At 42.9% G+C, this 24080-nt stretch overlaps 1 protein-coding gene across 1 annotated transcript in view; it reads left to right on the top strand.

Moving 5' to 3' along the window:
• Window positions 1-5754, top strand: part of LOC141085292 (Schwann cell myelin protein-like) — a 46983-nt gene extending 41229 nt beyond the window's left edge. The window contains exons 8-10 of the mRNA XM_073570569.1: window positions 1745-1824; window positions 3110-3167; window positions 4580-5754. Of these exons, the coding sequence (XP_073426670.1) occupies window positions 1745-1824; window positions 3110-3167; window positions 4580-4687 (246 nt within the window). The 3' untranslated portion in view covers window positions 4688-5754. The remainder of the gene's footprint in view (window positions 1-1744; window positions 1825-3109; window positions 3168-4579) is intronic.
• Window positions 5755-24080: the final 18326 nt, after the last annotated feature.

Here is a 24080-nt window from a genome sequence, read left to right as displayed (position 1 = left end):
GAAGGCCGTGAAGGTATTACGGTGTACTGCTGAGGCCGTCAGTCGGACGGTGCGGAATAAACTTGGACCTGTTGTACCCGAAACCTGCCTCCATGTTTTGTCTGTGACGTCTCTGCGCGGTATACAGAGAGACCACCTCCCCAGCCCGGCCCACGACCATACACAGGCAAACAACTTCTGTCTTGGAGTTTCAAATCAGAAGAAGGTACCAAATAAGATGAAAGTAGTACAAAGAAAAACAAGAATGGGTATCGTGACTTACCACTTTCTCCCCAATACAAGACCGCAATGAAGAAGAGCAATGGTCGAACGTGCTTTGTGTCACACTATTCCACATCTATGTGGCCAATATAAATAGCCGACTGCCATTGTAAATCCCATAGACTTTGGCTTCAATTACATCCATTGTTGGACAACCTTTATAACTGAACGGGGGAACTTTAGATGGTTGATTGATTAGTGAGCATTGATGGATCAGCGAGGGTGATCAATGAGTGGAATAGGCTGACATGGAGGTTGTGAGTTCTCCTTCAATGGAAGTCTTCAAACGGAGGCTGGACAGACATTTGTGTGAGATGGTTTAGAGAATCCTGCATTGAGCAGGGGTTGGACATGATGAACCTTGAGGTCCCTTCCAACTTTAACATTATATCTATCTATCTAGAGGTCTACTTCAATGGAAGTCTTCAAACAGAGGCTGGACAGACATTTGTCAGAGTTGGTTTAGTAAATTCTGCATTGAGCAGGGGGTTGGATATGATCACCTGGGAGGTCCCTTCCAACTCTAACATTATATGATTCGATGAGTTTTTGACCTTTGGACTTCCAATCAACACATTCATCTCAAGTGATTGACATTCGAGGGTCTTTCTCTGTCACCATCTCACATTATTTCATAGATTTTTCTGATTTGTTCCTCTAAGACAGACTGATAATAAAAAGGACTTTGGAGACACTGCAGAGGAATGGCAAACTTATAGATGTAAGTCAATTGGAAATATATGGAGGAGCATGGCTGTGGATAAAGGTTCTAGCAGTTGCTCAGTGCTGGAATGTATCTCTTCTTAGAAGTCCACAAAGCTAGCCATCCATCCCAATATCCATGGGTTTTTCTTCTTTGTACAAATACAGATACATTAATAATGCCCACATATGAATGCCAAAGGTATTCACAAATCCACTCACGCATATAAAATATAAAACAATTTTATTAAGCAAAGTATAAAATATAGGGTTTCAGGAGATAATCAAGCAAAAAAGAGATTGTACCACATAAATATCATTATCCACAGGGGCAGATGTAACAATAATAATTGGCAACCATATATATCCTTAGAGATCAGTGAATAAAACTAAATATTTTATTGAGTATTACATTAAATTGAGAAAACAGTAAAAAAAAGACAAAAAACTGTTGTGCACAAAATACCCTGTAGTGGAAACCCTGATACAGATATGTCACTGCTTATCCATAATATGTGTAGCATGGAGACCACCACAAATATTTTAATGGGTGTTTCTCATAAGGTGCTTTCTCAAGAGGAGTGTCACCTTATGCGAAACAGGCTGATTGGAGTGGTGTCACATATGCAATGTTTCACCCGCCACATTGTCCAACTAGCTCATACAAATGTGCTTGTTTGACTGTCAAGTTTATTTCTATTTTAATGACAATATTTGTCTAATATAAATGAAACCATTCAGTCATTAATTTGTTCCTAACCAATCATCCTCATCCGTACAGGTTACAGAGAAGATAATGATGGATAATATTTTGTATAGAAACTTTGCTGATGTTCCAAAGCAAGACTCTTCAAGAACACGGTATGTTCAAACCTCAAATTTGATGATTGTGGTTCTCTGTAGGAAACCATCATGGTCCTGGATTTAATAACCTAAAAAGTAAAGGAATACTATCTGCAAATATGAATATTTATTGGAGTGGAGATGTTGGTCCACCCCTGATGGCTGGAGATCCACACTGAAGACCCCTGCTGTATGAATTCAATACTTTTCTTTATTATTGTATAAGTGTGAGCAGGTAGCAGGATGCAGTAACGGACAAGAGGCAGACCAAGGGTTAACAAAGGGTTTAAATCACAGGAGGATACTCCTCGCAGGGCAATATTTAAATGAGGGAGGGAGTTGTTTCTTAATACAAAGAACACTTCTAGGGGGTTTTAACTAATAGGGGAAGAAAATGTAAACTATGCACTAATCACTTTGCGCTCCAGTCTCAGATGTGCCCATCACTTTGACTGGGGCCACTTGGAATGAGCCACAATGGGGATATGTTACAGTCTTGTGGAAAATGGGGGGACGCTTTTCTGGCATTGAGCATGTCCTCTTGTGGTCCTGACAGTGTCTTCTTTTCAATCCTGTTGCTCGCGGTGATTGCCTGGGGTACTAGCGTGGGCACTCGCCCCAACAGATGCAGAGCAGAAGGAACGTGAGATTCTTCCCTCAGTGGTGAGAATCCTTGTACTATCGGAACCTGGGAGACGGTCCCGAAACAGTTCACGGTGGCCTTTGGTCTGCTGAGATGTACCATTGAGCACTGGTATCCCTCACACAGACCTTGCCTTCCCCAGTCAGTACCATTGACCAGGGCAGTTGTGTCAGCGTCTTCAGCCGAGTTCGCAGTCTTGTCAAGGACCTTGATGTAGCGGGGACAGCGGTACATGCGGCCTGTCAGCGGGACCCAGTCGACCAGCTCCTGTCAGTGTGTCCTCTTGTCTCCAGCTCCCCTTAGCTCCAACCCCTCGCCTCACAGCAGAAATTACCTCACACCACTCATGCGCGCTCAGCGTTCCCACTTCCACAGTTTGAATTTTCTGTCTGTTTAGCCACGCCCCCTTTTCTCGAGCACAGGTAACATCCTCTTACTCCAAGCGCTCTCCCCTGTAATTGAAGTGACAGACTCGATGGTTCTGAGCCCGTTATGGATGAGACAAGCCTGGCTTGCTTCTTCTCCTTACAAAACTAGGAAAATATAACAATATGTAATGACTTTAATCTGTATTTTACATGTATTTTATGATCAACAACAAATTCTGCACAGAATTGATGTAACTGCTTAATGGACCTTGGTTTTATATTCATGTTACAGTAATGAAATATTGGGGAAAAATAACAGCGGAGAAGAAGGAAATAGCCATCGGGACAAAGTAAGTACACAATGGTGCAGGTTGATTTTGCAGTGACTGACTGCCATCCTGTAGCTCCGTTCTAAGGAGCACCTTGCACAATACATAGATGTTGAATGAGCGACATTTTTAGCCATCAGCTCTCTCCCCTACTCTTCTGTGAACACTCCTTTGTTCTCTATGAGAGATCTGCTGACCAAGTCCTTTGGCAGTGGCTTATTTCGCCAAGAACAAAAGAATCCAAACTCAGACATGATCCAGTCCAAAATCAGACATGATCCAGTCCAAAATCAAACATGATCCAGTCTAAAATCAGAGATGATCCAGTCCAAATTCAGACATGCTGGATCCTTATTTCCCCTGTCATGTGTGGTGGGAAAGTTGGGAAGTCCCCAAACACCAAGTATCGCTTGAGCCCACCAATATTGGTAGATCCAGCCAATGTTAGTTTAATCTGTGTAGGGTTCTCATCATAATCTACAGCCCCCTTCAGACATCCTTTTTTTTTTTACATACGAGTGCTCTGCATGTTTTTCATGGATAATACTCAAACTTGTAACAGTGAATAGCATCACTGACAAATCTGTGATTTTTTGCAAATTTATGCAAAATTGCGGAAATATGCCCGATATTTTTTTCAAGTGCCTGATCAAAATCGGCAGGCCATGCAAGTCTATGGGTACGTAAGAAAAATAGACAGCACTCGGATGCCACCACAGTGCTGTCTTCTGATTTTCTTGAACTGTTAAATAGGAAGAGAAAGAGAAACTTTGTTTTCACGTACGAGAAAAACTGATGAAAGTTGGACGGAACTCGGAATAAGCACTGATTAAACTCTCAGGAACTTTGACCGAAATCACTGATGAAACTCGGTCAGCTTTTCTTATACCTGAAAAAAAAACTGAAATGTGAACGAACCCTTTCATGGATCCTATCTCTGCCCATGTTATTTGAGACCCAGGTAGAGATAAAGAGAGAGGTATTCTTGCATTTATTTACCACAGTGTGCCTTGTCATCATGTATTTACAATATGTGTGAGGGCCTTTATTAGTACCTTGATCCACTGCGTTTGGCTCACTTGGTTAAAAGAGTTGGCCACCTTACATAGTCACTGTTTAGGTAATTAATATTAAATAATTAATATTAACACAAAGCATTTTCTGCAAATGTTGGTAATATAGAGATAAGATGTAATTCCAAAGCTAAAGCAGGGCAATCTTATGGGTAACAGAGAGTGAAATATTCATTAATTTGAGAATAAAATGGCCAGAAGAGGACTTATGGAGAACCCTATGTAACGCATGGTTTGTTCTAGATGGAAGGTAATGAAAACTAGTTTATGGAAAAACAGGCTGAGCTAAAAACATATAGCTGAAACCTATTGCATTTACATATTGAAATATATTTTTTTAAAACATGAATACTTTTTTAGGCAGAGGTGACCGAAGACTCCATTTTCTACTGCTCGGTGGAGCTACTACCAGCAAGTCACATTCCAAGAAATACTGAAGAAACAGAATATGCTCAGCTGAATATTTAGACATCACATGATGTAGATACTACAGATTCAAGAAGAAAGTGTTCTCAAATGTCCCTGAAGATTCGATGGCTACTTAGTCAGGTCCTGCCATTTTATAGCTTGGAAATTGACATGATACCATCACAGTTGTTTCTCTTCAGTCATACAGATGTAGACAACTTTGCATTTGGATCAATGCCTTGTTGGATAACCTAATTGCAGTTCAGCTTCCCCTTGTAAATTTTTTGGTACAGAGAAGAATTTAGGGGCCATCAATAATAGTTTATTACCCAGAAGTTTGTTACCATCACCATAGATGGCCAGTGGAATAATCTCTGAAGAACATGGAGTTTACTTTTGTTTATCCAGAATGAGAATTGTATTATCTATGGAAAGAATCATCAAAGTTCAATTCATGTAATCATAATGGATGCATAGCTTGGTTAGGAATACTACCTGCCTAAATCACTTCTATGTTCCCATTTTGCTCAGCCTGTAGGAATTAAGATCTAAGAGTAAAATTAATGAAGATCTATGAATGTGGTTGGAATGGTGATCAAGAATATTCCTGGTTAAAATGGCTGAAAGTCTATGAATGTGTTTGGAATGTCCATCTGGAATATTCCTGGTTAAAATGGCTGAAGGTCTATGAATGTGCTTGGAATGTCCATCTGGAATATTCCTGGTTAAAATGGCTGAAGTTCTGTGTATGTGTTTGGAATGGTTATCTGGAGTATTCTTGGTTAACATGACAGAAGATCTATGAATGTGTTTGAAATTGTAATCTGGAATATTATTGGTCTTCTACAATGTTCTTATTGAATGCTTAATGACTTTTTGGATAAGATGTTATATTTTTATGATACCTGGATGCTTAAAGCCTTGTCCATTTCAAACCAATGGCGTTCAATCTTACTCTGGGAGCCAGAGAAGACAAAAAATGTATCAGTCTAGAATGTGAAAAACTTCAGCAACAATTCTGAAACCTCCTTAGACCATTAAACTTCTTTCTTTAAGAAACTTGAATTGTTCACAGTTATTGTAAGGTATCAGCTACAACGATTTGTTTATCCAAAAAGAGAAGAAAGTTCGTTCGGCACACCAGCATAAATGAAAAAACTTTATTAGGCTGTTATGCCATATTTAAAATGCAGAAAAACACCTGACGCGTTTCTGGTGCACAAAGGCACCCTTAGTCATAGGTAAATAAAAACAAGATGCATAGAAAAATATATACAGATTACAAACCAACACAAAGCTTGCAATTAATTACAAGCTTTGTGATTGGTTGGTAATCTGTATATACTTTTCTATGCATCTTTTTTTCTATTTACCTATGACTAAGGGTGCCTTTGTGCACCAGAAACGCGTCAGTATTTTTCTGCATTTTAAATATGGCATAATAGCTTAATAAAGTTTTTTCATTTATGCTGGTGTGCCGAACGAACTTTCTTCTCTTTTTGGATATCTGCTGTGCTCACCAGCGAATTCGTGCACCCATCTGTGGATTAATGAACTCAGCCCAGGGTGGTTTTCCATTTGGATGCGATGCAAGTTCCCAGTCCTCCCTCTCCAGCGATTTGGTTAGCTGTTTGAATGCATGAAAAAAGGGGGTGGTTACTTTTTCATATCAGAAATACAATGTCACGATGTGACATGACCCAACGGGTGATCGGTCAGCAGATGGTGCATCACACATATAACGGGATGGTATTGGGGAGAGGAAGGCCCTACTGATAGGGAAATGGGGGATGGTCACCATCTGAACTTAAACCTGAGCCTGTCCCTGCACTCCCCTAATGCCCTAAGTGGGTTTTTCTCTCCCCACTGCCATCAGGATACCTCATCCCTCGCTGTCACCTCACATTGCCCCGGCTAGTGCACTTGCCAGCAAGGGGAGCTAGCCTCACCACTGTAGATAGTACACACAGGGGACAGTGACAAACACAAAAGGGACAAAAACACCACACTTAGCTTCCAGACACCGCTGCCCAGCTCCACACCGCAGATGACACAGAAGCCAGACTCCAGGAACAGCAGACACCTGAAAGCTGCCACTGCTAGGCTGGTGTCAATATAGAAATTTTATCACCAACAGTCAGCTGATGCATCAGGTGACCTTTTAAGGATGGTGGGAGTGGTCACCGTACACATCAGTTGACCCAGCAGCACTGCAGTTACACCAGACTGCCAGCAGGGAAAAACTGACATCAACCCCCAATGGACTGAAAGGAATAAAGCTACATTTAAACAAAGTGGAACCAAAGCTGCCACAAAACCAAAAATGGATCGTGACATACAAGTGTTGGAGAACTTTGGTTTTCAATAAAAAATAAAAGAAATAATTATAATTTCAAAGCCTGTTATATGGTTTCCAGATTGCAATAAAGCATTTGCATCTAAAATAATAAAAATAACATTTTGCAAATAATTTTGATAAAAAAAAGTGCCAGCCTTTTGGTTTCTCTAGCTTTTATACAAATTTATGTATGTCCATGGTTACAGACTACAAACAAACCCTTTGTAAATCGGTCAGTTGCTCCTTCCATTTATCCCTCTCCTTTCTTCTAGAGGTTTCAAGAAAAAAAAACTAAGGGCATAGAAAAGCAAATGTCTCACAAATATGTTTGATTTTTACATACCGTATATCTTTTTTTATATTTATATTATTATGATGGATCTTTTCTTATTTGATTGACGTGACATTAAAAACTGATTTTCATTAAACATGTATTTTTGGTTTACCTACGTATTGACTGTTTGGGCTTTGGCTCCGTTCTCATCTGTAATGTGGAATGATAATATTATGATTATCAAAGGAGGCCAGAAAATGTCACTGACTTACAATGGGGTCTAGCAGGGATTCATCCTGGTGTTCATTGCATGAGCGTTTCTCATTTCTCAGTGAAGATACTTATCACATCGTATAATTGGAATCTATCTATGTGTACATTAAAATATCTGTAGGAAATAGTTCAGTTGTGACAGTGCCCCTGGGAACAATCCAGTTCCTGCATTATTCTTTGTCTCATTGTTTCATTTTTATGTTGTCTGGAAATATCATGAAAATAGATTGCAACATACTGAACAAGCAACACTGAGAGCATGATACTCATGTAGACAATTAGCTTTAGCCTCAAGCGACATCTGTAAAATTCATTGTTTATTTACAATAAACCTAAAAATGATCACACTGAATAGTTTAATCCTTCATCATGTTATAGTTTCCACATACAGTAGAAAGAATCCTAACATCAAAACACTGTTTACACATGATACATAATTTACCCTGTATTGATCCTGAGTTACATCCAGTATTATACTCCAGAGCTGCACTCACTATTCTGCTGGTGCAGTCACTGTGTACATACATTACATTACTGATCCTGAGTTACATCCTGTATTATACTCCAGAGCTGCACTCACTATTCTGCTGGTGCAGTCACTGTGTACATGCATTACATTATTGATCCTGAGTTACATCCTGTATTATACTCCAGAGCTGCACTCAATATTCTGCTGGTGGAGTCACTGTGTACATATATTACATTACTGATTCTGAGTTACATCCTGTATTATACTCCATCACTGCACTCACTATTCTGCTGGTGCAGTCGCTCTGTACATACATTACATTACTGATCCTGAGTTACATCCTGTATTATACCCCAGAGCTGCACTCACTATTCTGCTGGTGCAGTCACAGTGTAAATACATTACATTACTGATCCTGAGTTACATCCTGTATTATCCTCCAGAGCTGCACTCACTATTCTGCTGGTGCAGTCACTGTGTACATACATTACTGATCCTGAGTTACATCCTGTATTATACTCCAGAGCTGCACTCACTATTCTGCTGGTGCAGTCACTGTGTACATACATTACATTACTGATCATGTGATACACCCTGTATTATACTCCAGAGCTGCACTCTCTATTCTGCTGGTGCAGTCACTGTGTACATACATTACATTACTGATCCTGAGTTACATCCTGTATTATACCCCAGAGCTGCACTCACTATTCTGCTGGTGCAGTCAATGTGTACATACATTACTGATCCTGTACTGATCCTGAGTTATGTCCTGTAGATCTTTTATTATAAAAATGAAAAACAAAACAATAATAATAAAAGAAACAAAGCAAAAATATCAGCCAGAAAATTAATCCATATAATGAACACTGATCCAGCCACTCATTCTCTCCTGTCACACATATTATATATATATACAGAATAATAATTAATATTAAGTACTTACACCTTCTGGTCCGGTCACCAACAAACTAATAACAAACAAATAAAATAAACAATAGCAAGCTATACACATATATTTTTTTTTATTTTTTTTAAATTTTTAAATAAAATAACCACAAACTATACAAATATATACAAGACTAAACTAACCACCACCTCACACTCAAGCCCACCATTCCCAACCCCCGCACTGACCTGAGAGCTGGTCCTGCGTCTCATGCCTCAGTCCATGTCCAATGTCCATAGGCCAGATCAGGCAGTGCCAGTGTTTTCCCCAAACATCCCAGTGTCCCATAGTCCCACAAGATAAACCCACCTCCCAACCTAACACTTATACCCAAATATAGATCCCTATATACAATATATACAGAAGCTAACACAACATTACCCACAAATCACAAAGCCCAAGTTCGGCGCCTGTAGCCCTACATCACTGTATATCGATCACAAAACAAAAATCTACAGTGTCAGCAGCAGCCCACCACCAGGAAAGGAGATGACCAGAGTAGGGCACACTAAAAGAAAAACGCCACCAGAGGAGAGCGGCCCTACTTGTGCCCAGTCTCTCATACTCCAGAGAGTGCACCTTCACAAGGTCCCGAGTATGGCCTTAAACACATCGCCCACTGGGAGGATATTCCGTTGCATCAATACTAAGCACCGTGCGTTCCACGTGTGATACCTAACCACTGCGCTAACTAGAAATAAAGTGCAGCGGTCCCAGCCACCAAGGTCTCTGAATGCTCCATAGGCCAATTCCGCATAGCAGAGACCGGCCAACCAAGACAAGCCAATGGAGGTGCCCACCTTTTGTACACCTCTGTGTTGAAGGAACAATGGAGCAGGAAATGGTCCATGCTTTCCAGTACAGTACCACAATGCTCCCGAGGACAGTTCCTGTCCTCCGAGCGCCTACACTTCAGATTGTCCCTCACACACAGTTTCCCATGGAAGCAGCGCCAAGCCAAGTCCCAAAACATAGAGGGGATCCTGATAGAATTCAAAAGATGCAAACCCACCCCAAGATCCCGACTTGGGCAGTCCCTGAGCACCAGAGGCCTCTGGAAATGGGTCAACAGAACCCTATTGTAAAGGAGTTTCCTTGGCAGAGTCCTGATCTCCCACATTCCCAGACCCCACCAGCGAATTACCTTCAGAACAAAGGTAGCGTAAGCCGTAAGATGTCCATGCGGTGTGCGAAGATCCTTCACTTGCCCTCCTGTCTCCCATTCCTGGAAGAAAGGCTGAAACCATCCCCTACAGGAGAATACCCAGAGGTTTGCGAGGTTTGCAATGCTGATCTTAATGAAGGTATTCACAAGGAATACCACAGGGTTGACCATACCCAACCCTCCTTGTCTCCTCGTATGGTAAGTAACCTTCCTCTTGACCAGGTTCAGTCTATTCCCCCATAACAGTTGGAAGAACAAACTGTAGACCTAAGTCCAGAGAGACTCAGGCATGATGCACACACTGCCCAGATAAATCAGTAAAGGGAGCAGGTAAGTTTTGATCAGGCTTACCCTTTCCCTGATGTCAAAGACCAACCCTTCCATTGGTTCACCTTCTGAGTGGCGATCTCTAGCCTGCTGTCCCAATTTTGTTTGGGGTAATCCCCATGGCCAAATTCGATGCCAAGGACTTTTGCAGAGACTTTGGGTCCTGGAAGGGTGTCCGGGAGATCAAAACCAGGATCTCCTCCCAGCCAGAGACTCTCACACTTATCCCGGTTGATCTTGGACCCGGATGCCTCTGAGTAGCGATCTACCTCTGACATCAGCCACTCTGCCTCCTCGTGAGAGGAAACAAAAACAGTGACATAATCGACATACGCCACCACCCTCAGATTGGCTTCTGGTGCTGCCAGGTCCATCCCGATCCTGGCTAACGGTCCATGCTCCACCCTCCTAAGAAGTGGGTCAATCGCAAACACATACAGCAGCGGGCTTAAGGAACAATCCTGGTGAACACCAGATCCAACCTCAAAAGAGCTGCCAATCCAACCGTTCACAAGCGGGAAACTCTGCCCCACCATACAAGGTTTTAAGCCAATCAACAACCCCCCCCGGCAGTCCATATCTCAGAGGGACAGACCAGAGGTGATTAACCCGATCAAACGTGTTTACCTGGTCAAGTGACAGCATGTAGCCCTTCCAGTGACCAGCCCTACCCTGCTCCTCCGCCTCCCGGTCACCGAGCACAGCACTAAATGTGCTGTGACCTGGAACAGAGCAACGATGGGCCTCCAAAATGAGTCGGGGTGCAAATTTCACCAGCCAATTAAACAGTACCTTTGCCAGAACCTTTCTCTCTGAATTGAGAAGAGCTATGGGATGCCAATTCTCAATGCATGATGGGTCCTTACCCTTTCACAAGATGATAAGGGCAGACCTCATCATTGACTTTGGCAGAGTGCCCAAGGAAAGACACTCACTGAATACCTCAGTCAAGAGGGGAACCAAAGCGTTCTTATAGGTCTTATAGAACTCAGATGTTAAGCCATCTGGACGGGGCGATTTTTTTGGGCAAGGCCTTCAATCGCCAACTTAACTTCCTCCTCCCTGATCATCTCTGTCAAAACGTCAAGAAAGGGATCTACTCCTGGTTCGGTAATGGCTTCAGCCAGGAAAGCCGACATCTCATCCCAATCAAGATCCCTCTTCCCCAAGAGGTGCGAGTAGAAGGATCTGACAACCTCCAGGATCCCTGATCTGGATCGCCAGTCCTGTAACCACTTTAAGATTCAATGACATCTTGCAGTTTCTGTAAGGGTCGGGTGAGCAGTACTTCCCGTAATCCCTCTCAAAAATCAAAGATGTGTGTCTATCGTACTGACACCTCGTGAGCAAAGAATTCCCTCTGGAGATCTCCTCACGGCTACCTTCAGTTGAGACAAGAGGCTTGGTACCTGTTCAGATTCCTGAGGCTTGAGAGCTGGCGAAAGAATCTCGCCACCCTTTTCTTGAACATCTCCCACCACTCTGACTTACTACTACAAAGATCCAGCAAGGGTACCTGGCTCTGAAGAAAATCCTCAAAGGACAGTCTTTTGTCCGCTCCTTCCAAGAAAGACGAATTGAGACTCCAAAAGCCTCTTCCCATCTGGAGGGTCTCTGTAACATTCAGAAAAAACAAAATTAAACTGTGGTCTGAGATCTCCACCTCAACAACAGACACTGTTGAAGAGACAGCTTCCTCCATTAAATAAAACCTATCTATACTGGACCTACAGTTACCTCTATGACCGATGAACCCCTTGTGGCCTGGGGTGTGCCGAATGTGGTCATCCACCACGTGAGCTTTAATAGCTATACTATTAAAGGCGACACTATCAAAAGTCAGCTTGTCTCTGGAACCTCCTCTATCTCGGGGCCTCGTGACAGTATTGATGTCCCCTCCAAAGACAACCTGCCGACTTGTAAAAAGGTAGGGTTTGATCCTCATAAGGAAACACTTCCATCCCACTTAGATTGGGGACCATAGATGTTAAGAAGCTGGAGCTCTTGTCCCTTCATGAGGACATCTAAGATCAGGCACCTCCCCATTTCTAACTTAATAACCCATCGTTATTCCACGGGTGCGGTAAAAAGGACCGCCACTGCGCTATACGGCTCAGCCACAAGAGACCAATAGGAGGGCCCGAGTCTCTACTCACTCTTTGCTTTAAACACGTCTGCCATGTTTGGCAGTCTGGTCTCTTGCAAAAAGAAAATGTCAGCTTCAACACGGCTGAGAAAATCAAAGGCCGCAAATTTGGCTGTATGTGACTTTTTGCTGGCAACATTAAAGGGGTTGTCCGGGCTTTTCACATAATCTCAGTACATATCTGGGCTGCAGAATTATGACAATAAGTAATTTACTTTCTGTCACTAGTTTGCACGGTTTTCTAGATATTCTGAACAGAACGTCCAAAGGGGTGTGTGTTATGGCATTGAAATGAGAACTAGTCGTAACCTCCTACTCTACTCCAAACATGCCCTCTATAGCAACAACCCCACCCTCCATAGCTACAGGCCCTCCCCGTCCTCATGAAGACGCCCTCAGATGTCAATAGCCTTGAAGCCCATCTTCAGAAGCAGTTCCACAACCTTAGACCTTGGACGACACTCATCACTGCCCCTCCACTGAAGATGGGCCACATTCCTAGGCACACTACCTTGCCCGGCTGTCAGGAGGGACCACACTGAATTTCCCCTATTTTGTTCTCAGAATGCCCCGAGGCCATGCCTCTCTATCCAGAAGGATAGATCAACCTCTTGACCCTCTACCATTAGTGATCTCTCCCCTTCTTTAGAGCTTCCAGGAGACGCCGCTGCAACATGCCGTTCCCAGAGCCCGAAGATCAGGAGGATGTCCTTTTTTCCCCGGAGGAGACAGCAGCATAACTCCTGGCGGGTTCTGCCACCATCAGGGGGGCAACTGGACCAGTGACCACATCAACACCACTATTACCCACCTCCATAACCCCCTCACCCTCCATCAAACCAGCAACCACACCACTAGACAAAGAAACTTCCTCATCCACACCTCCCACCACATTCTCTCCTGCTGGACCAGTGACAATAGGGGGTGGCATTTTGATCTCCACATCATCAGGCACAAGGGATTCAGTCTCCTCCACAGAACTGGAGGCGACTTCACCCCTGGACTTACGGGTGCCCTCCGCATCATCAGTTGGTAATTTTCGTTGCTTCACTAGGCGCCGCAGATCTATCGCCGCTGAGAGGTGCCGCTGGTCAGCAAGATCCTGATGTAAAGGATCATTGGCGCCTCTCAGCACAACACAGAATAGGATTTTGGGAGTATTGGAAAGGCCAGCCCCGATAACCCCCTCACACTGCTGCCGCTTCTCAACTAAGTGATCAGTGGCATTAGCATTCAGGGGCGCCGAGGCTACCGGAGTTGCCCCCGACACTGGGTCACTCCTTTCTCCCACTGAGAAGCACATCACAGTATCGTGGCTCGGCCACATGCACGCTGCTGGGCTGCCCTCACTGTCCAGCCTCTTGGCTGATGCACCCCCTGCTACGTTCCCGCTACTACAAGCAGAGACGGAGCTCTGCGCCTCACTACCATACTCTGTACTCTCCCCGCGCCTTTGCTCTGGATACACAGCAGAACCTGGGCTGGGCTGGGCAAGGGGACTTATACAGTGAGCTGACCCTGCAACTGACTCAGGGGGTACAGGGAGGGGGGCATACACATAGCTTACCACTTCCCGTAGCTTTGGCTTGGTGATCTTTCCCGATGACGCCTTAGTGATATCGCTACTGATATCGCTATGTGTAAAAGGCCCTTAACAGTAGAATATTGGGTGCTGCACCAGTGTTATACGGGCAATGTTTGTTTGCAATAGAAACTGTATAATTCTTCATCTCTCTTACGATGCTGCAGTAAAGCTAAAAAGTTATTCGGTTTCCAGAATTCTTTGAGGAAGCGCAAAATGACCTTAATTGCAAGTAGCTTACATTTTTTATTTAAAAAAACAAGAAAGTAACCTCTTTGAAGCAGATATTATATTCAAAGTTAAATGTATAGAAATCACTGGAATAATGACTTTTCATATGCGATTAAACAAACATTCCATTAAAATTCCACACAAGTGCAACATGAAACAAAAAAAATATCATTATCACAGGACTCTTGGCCTAAGATGTACATTAAAAAAGTAAAGTCTTTAATTATTTCCTGTATATCTGATAACATTTTCATCACTAGGTCATTACAGGATGTTTTATGTAGAGTGGCAATGGAAACAGTCAATCTAAAGCTATACATTATGATTCTAGTTAAAAGGCTAGGAAGAGTTTAAAAGGCTAGGAAGAGTTCAACAGGAAACCTATAAATAGGACATGTGGAACGAGAGGAATCTTACCACTTCTTGTTGATCCTTGTAAGAAATCCTAGAGGAAATGCCATTTAGAATAGTCTGGAAGGACACTTAGTAGGAGTCACAGTTACATTCTGATCTCACATCTTCAATAATTTGTGCATTTCAAAAGTTTCAAAAAAGTTGACATTGAGTCACCAGGGATCTGTATACATTGTTGGCGAAAATTATTAAGACCATTTCTTTCCAATCATATATTAACCCCTTAGTGACAGAGCCAGTTTGCAGCTTAATGACCAGGCCAATTTTTACAATTCAGACCACTGTCCCTTTGAGGTTATAACTCTGGAATGCTTTAATGGATCCCGCTGATTCTGAGAATGTTATTTCGTGACATATTGTACTTCATGCTAGTGGTAAAATTTCTTCGATAAGTCTTGTGTTTATCTATGAAAAAAATGGAAATATGGTGAAAATTTTGAAAATTTTGCAATTTTAAAGCTTTAAATTTTTATGCCCTTAAAGCAGAGAGATGTGTCACACAAATCAAAGCCCTAGCCCTAGCCCTAACCCCAATCCTAATGGAAAACTGAAAAAAAAAATATTTTCTTTATTTCATTATGTTTGCCTATATAAGGGGGTGATAAAGGGAGGGGGGTTATGTACTATTTTTTTTATTTTGATCACTATGATCGTTTATCGTAGTGATCAAAATAATGCATGGAATCTGCCAGCCGGAGCTGGCAGATTCCTGGCGGGTGCACTGCGCATGCGCCCGCCATTTTCAAGATGGCGGCGCCCATCGGAGGACGCCTGCGGGATGCGGGACCACCGGGAGGGGACAGAGGACCACGGAGAGGTACTGGGGGGATCGGGGACCCTATTTCTCTCTCCTCTGATGTGCGATCACATCAGAGGAAAGAGAAATTTAATGCATAATAGCGGCTTTTGTTTTTATTTGCGGTCGCCGTTATAGGGTTAATAACGGCGATCGCAAAAGCGGGGTCGGTAAAAACCAACCGATTCATGTTCTCTGGGTTCTCGGCTACCTACCCCTGGCAGCCAAGACCCCGGAGAAAATCCGACACTGGGGGGCGCTATGTACTTTCTCCACAGCGCCATGATTTAACGGCGCTGTGGTTTAAGTACCCTTAATTACCGCCATTAAAAGGTGTATCGGTGGTCATTAAGGGGTTAAACTTACGACCAATCGGCTGACGAAATCGCACAACGTTGGCTCATTGGATTGTTCATGCATGGTCTAAAATCTTGAAAAGTATGATGGCTGTTTGGGGAATATTTTGACCATAATATCTTAAAAAATGTTGCACAATCAAGTTGAGGATCATGCATCAATGACATAATGCATTGGTTAAAAATGTTTCAGCCATGTTGCTCCTGACATTGTTATTTAATAAAGGGGATCTTTCTCCCTTTTTTGACAATGAGCTGCCGCCACTGACATCAGGGGTTTATCTACAGCATTCTGTAATGCTCTAAATAAGCCCCCAAATGTAACCTGAAAGAGAAGAAAAAGGAGTTAGACTATACTCACCAGGGGGCGGTCCGGTCTTGGTCCGATGGGTGTTGTGGTGCGGTGCCTCCCATCTTCTAACGGTGACATCCTCTTCTTTCCTTCCTGTCGTGGCTCCGGCGCAGTGCGCAGGCGCCAAACCTCTCCTGACACCAGCACACTGCAGGACTCTGCTCTGCCCTCTGCCCTCAGGGCAGTGCACCTGCGCAGGAGCCGCGATGGGAAGGAAAGAAGAGGATGTCACCATTAGAAGATGGGAGGCGCCGGATGGGACGGCGACACCCATCGTACCGGACCGGACGCCGGGGTGAGTATAATCTAACTTATCTTTCAGGGTACATCAGGGGCTTATCTACAGCATTACAGAATGCTGTAGATAAAACCCTGATGTCAGTGGTGGCAGCTCATAGTCCATAAAAAGAGGTACAGATTCCCTTTAAGTTGCCAACTTGTAGTTCATGAAAAACTTTCAAGTGTAATATATGATATAAGGTTCAACCTTGTTGCTGTTGAGAATGTGGAGCTGTCCATTGAGGGAGTGGAGGAGCTGCTTGGTGTGGAAGTGTCACCGGTCACCTCCTGGTTCACTTGCGGTAATGTATTCCAATACAAAACATTGACTCAATGGGTTGTGTAAGACAAGTAAAGGCCTTGGTCATATTTGCTATTGATGATAGTAAACTGTACATAGTAGGACAATGATAGTTACAAAAGGTGGCCTAAAATCTTGGCCATGTGAACCTACAAAGCAAGAATGGCTTCCAAAAATAATATCAGCATTGCATCCTTCATTGAGGCTGAGAGCATGCCAAAACTATGCAAAATGGACAAAGAATCTAGTGACGGTAGCAAACTTGGGCACTTGGGAGGGGAGTTAACACATAAACAGACTACTTGACACATCATTTCTGGCCACATATATGGCTAACATACAATGCAATGGATGTAGTGGAGGAAGAGGATAGAGAGTGCAGAAAACAGTAGATAAGGAACATGATGGTGATACTGACAGTAGCGAGGAGAGAGATGAATTAGTCAGGCGGCAGAGTTAAGGATGGACTGGAGAGGTGCGAGGGTGTTAGCAGGGAGACCACAGAAAAGGATGTTGCAGTAGTCGAGGTGGGAGATGATGAGGGCATGCACAAGCATTTTAGTAGATTGAGGGTTGAGGAAAGGATGGATTCTGGAAATATTTTTGAGCTGGAGGCGACAGGAGGTAGAAAGCGTTTGGATGTGTGGTTTGAAGGACAGGGCAGAGTCAAAGGTTACTCCAAGGCATCGGACTTCCTATACTGGGGAATGTGTGATGTCATTAATTGTTATCGCTAGGTCAGGTAAGGAAGATCTGTGAGATGGAGGAAAGATGATAAGTTCAGATTTGCCCACATTGAGCTTGAGGAAGCGAGAGGAGAAGAAGAAGGATATGGCTGATAGACACTCAGGGCGACAAGCTAGGCGTCGAGTTTCCCCCACTACACAGGGGGAATCTTAAGCCATGTCCTCTGTGGTCTCCTATTCTTCTGCGGCCACAGAGATTCCTGCTCAGCAGAGACATCAGTCCCAGCTTCTTGCCCAGGCTAATGCTAGGCGTCTGGTTGCTTCTCCAAGCTCAGCTATAACACCATGCTTGAGTCAGCAGTGAGCAGATGCTCCTGGGACAAAGTCCTGCCTTTCTCCTACTGAGCATGCCTGTGGGACGACCTCTCATTGGAGGTCGGAGGTCACATACACAGGTCTTGTTGCTGTTTCGATTGGACCACTGGGAAGGTCCCGGGAGAATGCCGCTATAAAGGAGTGTCATGGCTGCTCGGCCATGCGCTAGTATAGAGTCTTATTGCTAGTTGTGTGTGTGATGATGGATGCTTGAAACTGGTGACTGACTCATTAAGACTCCCTCCTTCTGGTTGTGTTGGTGTATAGGGAATTAGAGTTATAGTCAGTGCCTTCTAGTGGCATTGCTTATGCCATCGTGCTCTCAAGCTATCAGCACATACTTAGCGCCCGATATTTCCATTCAGTACAAGGCTCTATCGTACCATGCCAAGTAGCAGCAATCACCTGTGTGCGCCGTGCGCAAGTCGTGTGTTTTCCTAGCCCAACTCTGGGTGGTTAGTGGCATCCGCCAGAATGGTGCTGTGCATACTTGCACGTTATATCTTTAGTTTTCTCTCTTGCTGGCACCGCAGTAGTGGTGCTGAGCGCTAGTGGTCTAGAGGGACTCTAACCCGTTGCCTCTGGGGCAGAGTCCTGTGACTGTTTACCAGCGGTCACCTAGCCGAGCCTTGTGAGTTTAACAGGCTTCGGTATTTATACTCTGCGGCAAAGCTGTTCTGTGAAGTAACAGAACTCGCTACCATACACAACGGGTGACATTAACCTGTGTGTGTCCATTTATTATTTTGCCGTGTAGCCTCCACCATTACCGAGCAGCAGGTAACATCTCTGCACGGTGGACTCCGGGCTGCGAACGCACTTTCATACCATCTCTTATTACTTGGCGCGTTCCGCTAGCCCTAACATCATGCGCTATACATTTATCTTCCTCATTGTTGTGCTACAGCTAAAACTATCTAATTTTTCCACTGTTTTAAGTCTTTCTCTCTACTTCTGTGGCTAATCTGTGAGATGTGTCGTCATCTCACTATCCAGATTCAACACAAAATGGCTGCATTATTCTCTGCCTTTACTTTAAGAAAGAATAAGATAAATCCTCCTGGTTAACTTGTTGTACCATGTGATATGATAGCTGCAAGGCATTATGGTGGAGTTTACCCAGCTAAACCTGAGGTAACATAGCCTTAAATGAAAGTTTTATTCCGAATTTCTTTAATTAGTAACATTCCAATGTAGTTCAAAATCAAGAAAAGGAGCAGTTTACTTTCTCAAGAATGAAGGGGATTTTTAAATATCTTGCTCACCCTGTAGTCTGTCATCTGTGACCAGTCTTCTAGGCACAGAGTGCAGAACAGTGTTGATAATCAGTTACCAATACAGCTTAGAAGTGCTGCTCTGGGGGTGTGGCCTGGCTTCTGCCACATGAAGAAGCAAGAGTCCTAAGCTCCCACAGAAACCCCACCAAAAAGCGTCAAAAGCGACTCTGAGACCCATTACTGGCCAGGATTAGCCTCCTACCTAAAGCCTAACTCACAGGGCTTAATTTGAGACCAAATTCAGATCTCTAGGCTAAAAAGATCTTGTGATAAGAAGATCTGAACATTTTGAGCTGGGAGCCCTCATGGTCACACCGCCATCTTAGACCCTGGTTGTACTGCGACCTGCAGCAGAAAACAGAGGAAGAAACTGTCTGTTCTCCCCCGGCTATCAGGAGGTCCCTTGCCTGCCAGCTGAAGAGCGGTTGGGACCTAGGATTTTGGGGCCGCAGCTGCGGAGCGGTCTTCTGGGGAGGTTGCGGTGTCTCATGCGCCGCCGGTTTCACAGCCGGAGCTCCTGCATCTACACATCATTACACTGCCAATCGCAACCAGGGCAGGGATCGGAGACTGACAGCGATCGCTCCGGGGACTTACCGGGACCACTGCTGAGGAAACTGCTGTGAAGGACAGACCCACTGGAGGACACTGCGCCTGGTCACGTGGAAGCGCCGGTGGAGAGGAACCGCAGGCCACTTCTACCCCCTGCAGCGTCGGTGGACGGAGACCGGAGTCTGGGTTCTTGATCACCGAAACTGCATCACCAATCTGAAGCACAGTAGCGACACAGTAGTGTCAGCACCCTCCCTGCAAATAGGGGTACAAGGTAAGCCCGGTAACGGGATTCCCCTACGGACAATAACATTCTGCAAATATAGAGAGGGGGTTGTACCCTGGACTGGCCAGTGAGTGACTTTGCTGTGGAGTTTGATATAAACTATAATTGGGAAATCACTTACCCAGCATTAACATATGAGAGAGAGACGGGGTTACTGCTTAAGCGAGGGGCATGTTGTGGAATTTCACAAAGTGTAACTTACACAGTTCAAGGTCCAAGAGACCGGGAGTCAAATTGTAGAATTATAGACTGCAGAGCGCAATTTTTACATAAAGTGGACGGGAGGTGCTATAGGTGAAATTGCCGTTTATTGAGGGACAGGGAGCAACGCTGTGGAATATAAAGCAGTCACTGTGGATTGATAATAAATCTCTAAGGTACATAGTACCCATAATAAAGTCTGGCCTAGTATCTCCTCTCAACGCCACTGCTCCACCTAGTGGATAAATAAATATTTCTCCGTGATAACTGAGAATTTGAGGATAATAGCTTTATTCCTTCTTAGCTTTGGCATTTAAAGAGGTAGTTCCAAACTTGAGTTATATGTGACTTACACGGAGGGTGTCCATCCTGCCGCTCTAGTTATTTAAAGCCGGGAACCTGTCTACTGAAATTAGGAGACCCAATTTAAATAGCTTGCTTATACACCAAATTTCCTAAATGGAACAAAAGTCTGATAACAAAAAACCATTACAAAACCAAAGAAGAACCTCCGCATCTTATTCCAGATCAAATACAGATATTCCCAACCAGCTGAGCCCTATTAAACTTATATCTCCCCAAAAAGCTGATGACTATAAAACTCATAAAATAACTACACAATCAAACGGTACTAAATCCACCTTTCAAAATACCACTCCAGTTACTAGAAGCAAAAACCCTCCTTCTCCGATGACTTCCTCCTCCGCACCGAATCAGCTGATGGATACTTCCGTCTCGACTAAGAGAAGTGCTCCAGAAGAGGAGAGAAATTCGGAATCAGAAAATAAAAATAAAAAAGATCGACCTGAAGCTGAATCAATGGCTCCAAAAATGAGCCACGAGGAGATATTCTTTAAAAAAATAACTTCACTAATTGACGAAAAACTAAATATGGGCTTTGCTAAACATAACGCCGCTTTCGAGGAGGTTTGCAGAGGTTTTACCCAAAAACTAGAAATTTATGAATCCAAAATAATCGTCCTTGAAAAGAAGACAGAATCACTAACCAGTCAAAACATCGCTCTAAAAAAAGAAGTTAACGATATCAGAACCAAAATGGCTGACTTAGAGGACAGGAGTCGGAGAAATAATTTGAAAATCAGAGGTATCCCCGAAGAAGTAAGCCAATCAGAACTACCAGAATTTGTCAAGACTATTTTCAAAAAAACAATACCAAACCTCAATACTCTAGACCTGTGCATTGACAGAATCCATAGACTTCCTAAACCCAAAGGCATCACAGCAGACAAACCAAGGGATACGATCCTTCATCTGCATTTCTTTACCACCAAGGAAAAGATACAGAATTATGTCAAAGCCAAGGGCTCGCTCCCGGAACCTTACCACCAACTAAAAATATTTACAGATCTTTCAAAACATACTCTGGATTCCCGCAGATCCTTCAAGCCTTTAACAGATATTTTAAGAGGCAAAAACATCCAGTACAGATGGGGATTCCCTACTAAACTGATGTTCAACCATAGAGATAAATTCGTAGTGATTAATTCTTTGGAGGAAGGCATGGCTCTATTTAAATCTCATCCCTGATCTGACTTTAAAGAACTAAAGAGACTTAGAACTAAAGTCAGGGCAATCGTCTCAATAACCATGGGGTAAAAAACGGAGAACTTTCTTCTTTTTTCACGAACTTTTCCCCCAACAGGTCGAGACTTCCTCAGGGAAAAGACCTAGAATTGAATTTCTTGCTCATACCAGTCATACTGTACTGTATTTGACAAATCCGTTTGTTTCTGATTGTTGAAATTTTTTCTGTTTCTCTTTTGGTGTTCCTTTAGCTCCTTTAACACATCGAATTATGCAGCTGAAATGTATGTCCTACAATGTCAGAGGTCTTAATAGCCCATGGAAGAGATACACATTGTGGAAAGAAATTAAGAATTCACATGCAGACGTCGTCTGCATCCAGGAATCGAAATTTAAAAAAGGTAATCATCCAAATTTCACCCATAGGGACTTTCTACATTCTTTCTCAGCCTCATCTCCCAAAAAAAAAGCTGTGATCACGTTGATAAAAAACACAGTGCCATTCCATCTTATAGAGGAGGTGGTGGACCCCGCTGGCAGGTACCATGTTTTGGTGTGCGAAATCAATTCAACTCAATGTACAATTGTTAATGTGTACTGCCCTAATACAAAACAACTGAGTTTTCTCAACAAAGTAATGAGGAAAGTCCAGTTAAAAAAGAGGGGCAATTTGTTCATTCTGGGAAACTTTAATATGGTTCCTGACGGAGTTTTGGACTCCACTTCTTCAACTCGCCAATTATCAGGTAATCTCAGTAAATGGATTCAAAATAACGAGCTATATGACACATACAGATGTCTGAATTCCTCATCCAGAGAATATTCACACTTCTCAGCGGCACATAAAACTTCGGCGAGAATAGATTTACTTCTCACAGACATTTTCACTCTCACTAAAATAAAAAACTCATCCATACTAGACAGATCAGTCTCGGATCACTCTCCCATTTTGTCGGAAATTTGGGTTGGCCCATTCTTTAAAAATTCCACAGTATGGAGGTGCAATAACTTTCTACTGAATATCCCAGAATATAGAAACGAAATTGTCACGACATTAAAACAATACTTTAAAGAAAACGACACAGGGGAAATGAACCCACTTACAGTCTGGTGTGCACATAAGGCGGTAATAAGAGGGAAACTGATCCAAATTACAGCAAGACATAATGCGAAAAAAAGAGAAAAAATTAAAACTATACAAAAACAAATAAATTCAAAGGAAAATGATCTCTCTAAGACTAACATAAAATCTCAGCAAATATACAGGGAAATACTTAACTTGAGACAAGAATTAAATAGGGCTATTCTTGACGACTTTGATAAAATCGTTAAAGTATCAAAATTTAAAGTATACTCTGAAACGAACAAGCCAATGAGATTCATGATGTCCAAACTGAAGAGTGAGAGAATCCGTAGTAGAATATACAAAATAAAAAATGCAGCCGGAGATATAAAACATCACCCAACCGATATTGTAGAGGAATTCGCATCTTACTATAGGAAACTATATAACCTAAAGAACGTAATCCCTCAACCAGACCCCCAAAAAATAAATGAGTTTATTAAGAAACTACAACTTCCTAAAATCAATCCTCCAGACCTATCACAACTTAACTCACCTATACCAATTTCAGAAATTATAGAAACGGTAAACTCACTAAAGCTACAAAAATCACCGGGCCCAGACGGACTAACAAATGAATACTTCAAAAACTTTGCAGATATACTCATCCCTTATATGGCTAAAATTTTCAATCAAGCTTCGGAGGCAATTCTCATTGTGATACCCAAGACATTAAATAACCTAGAAGAAGTGAAAAATTTTCGCCCAATTTCCCTGATAAATTCAGATATAAAATTTTTTTCCAAAATACTGGCTACAAGATTAAAGGGAATACTACCAAAACTAATCAATGATGATCAATCAGGCTTCATTGAAGGCAGACAAACTTCTGATAGCACTAGGAGACTTGTCAACATTATTAACAGAATTAACTCTACCCGAACTCCTTCAATACTCCTAACACTAGATGCCGAAAAGGCGTTCGACAGGGTCAATTGGTCATACCTAAAAACTGTTCTCCTAAATTTTGGTTTCAACAACAAATGGATAGAAATGGTGTTCACCCTATACTCCCAACCAAGTGCCAAAATTTACATAAATAACACCTTATCCAAATCATTTTATATAAATAATGGGACAAGACAAGGGTGCCCCCTCTCGCCACTGCTGTTCGCCTTGGCGATAGAACCTTTAGCCGAAGCAATTCGCATAAACG

The sequence above is a fragment of the Dendrobates tinctorius genome, unplaced genomic scaffold, assembly GCF_039654945.1.
Source record: "Dendrobates tinctorius isolate UK_male_01 unplaced genomic scaffold, ASM3965494v1 ptg000028l, whole genome shotgun sequence".
NCBI lineage: Eukaryota > Metazoa > Chordata > Amphibia > Anura > Dendrobatidae > Dendrobates > Dendrobates tinctorius.
Note: the sequence above shows the minus strand (reverse complement) of the source record. Positions and strands in the feature narration are given on the sequence as shown.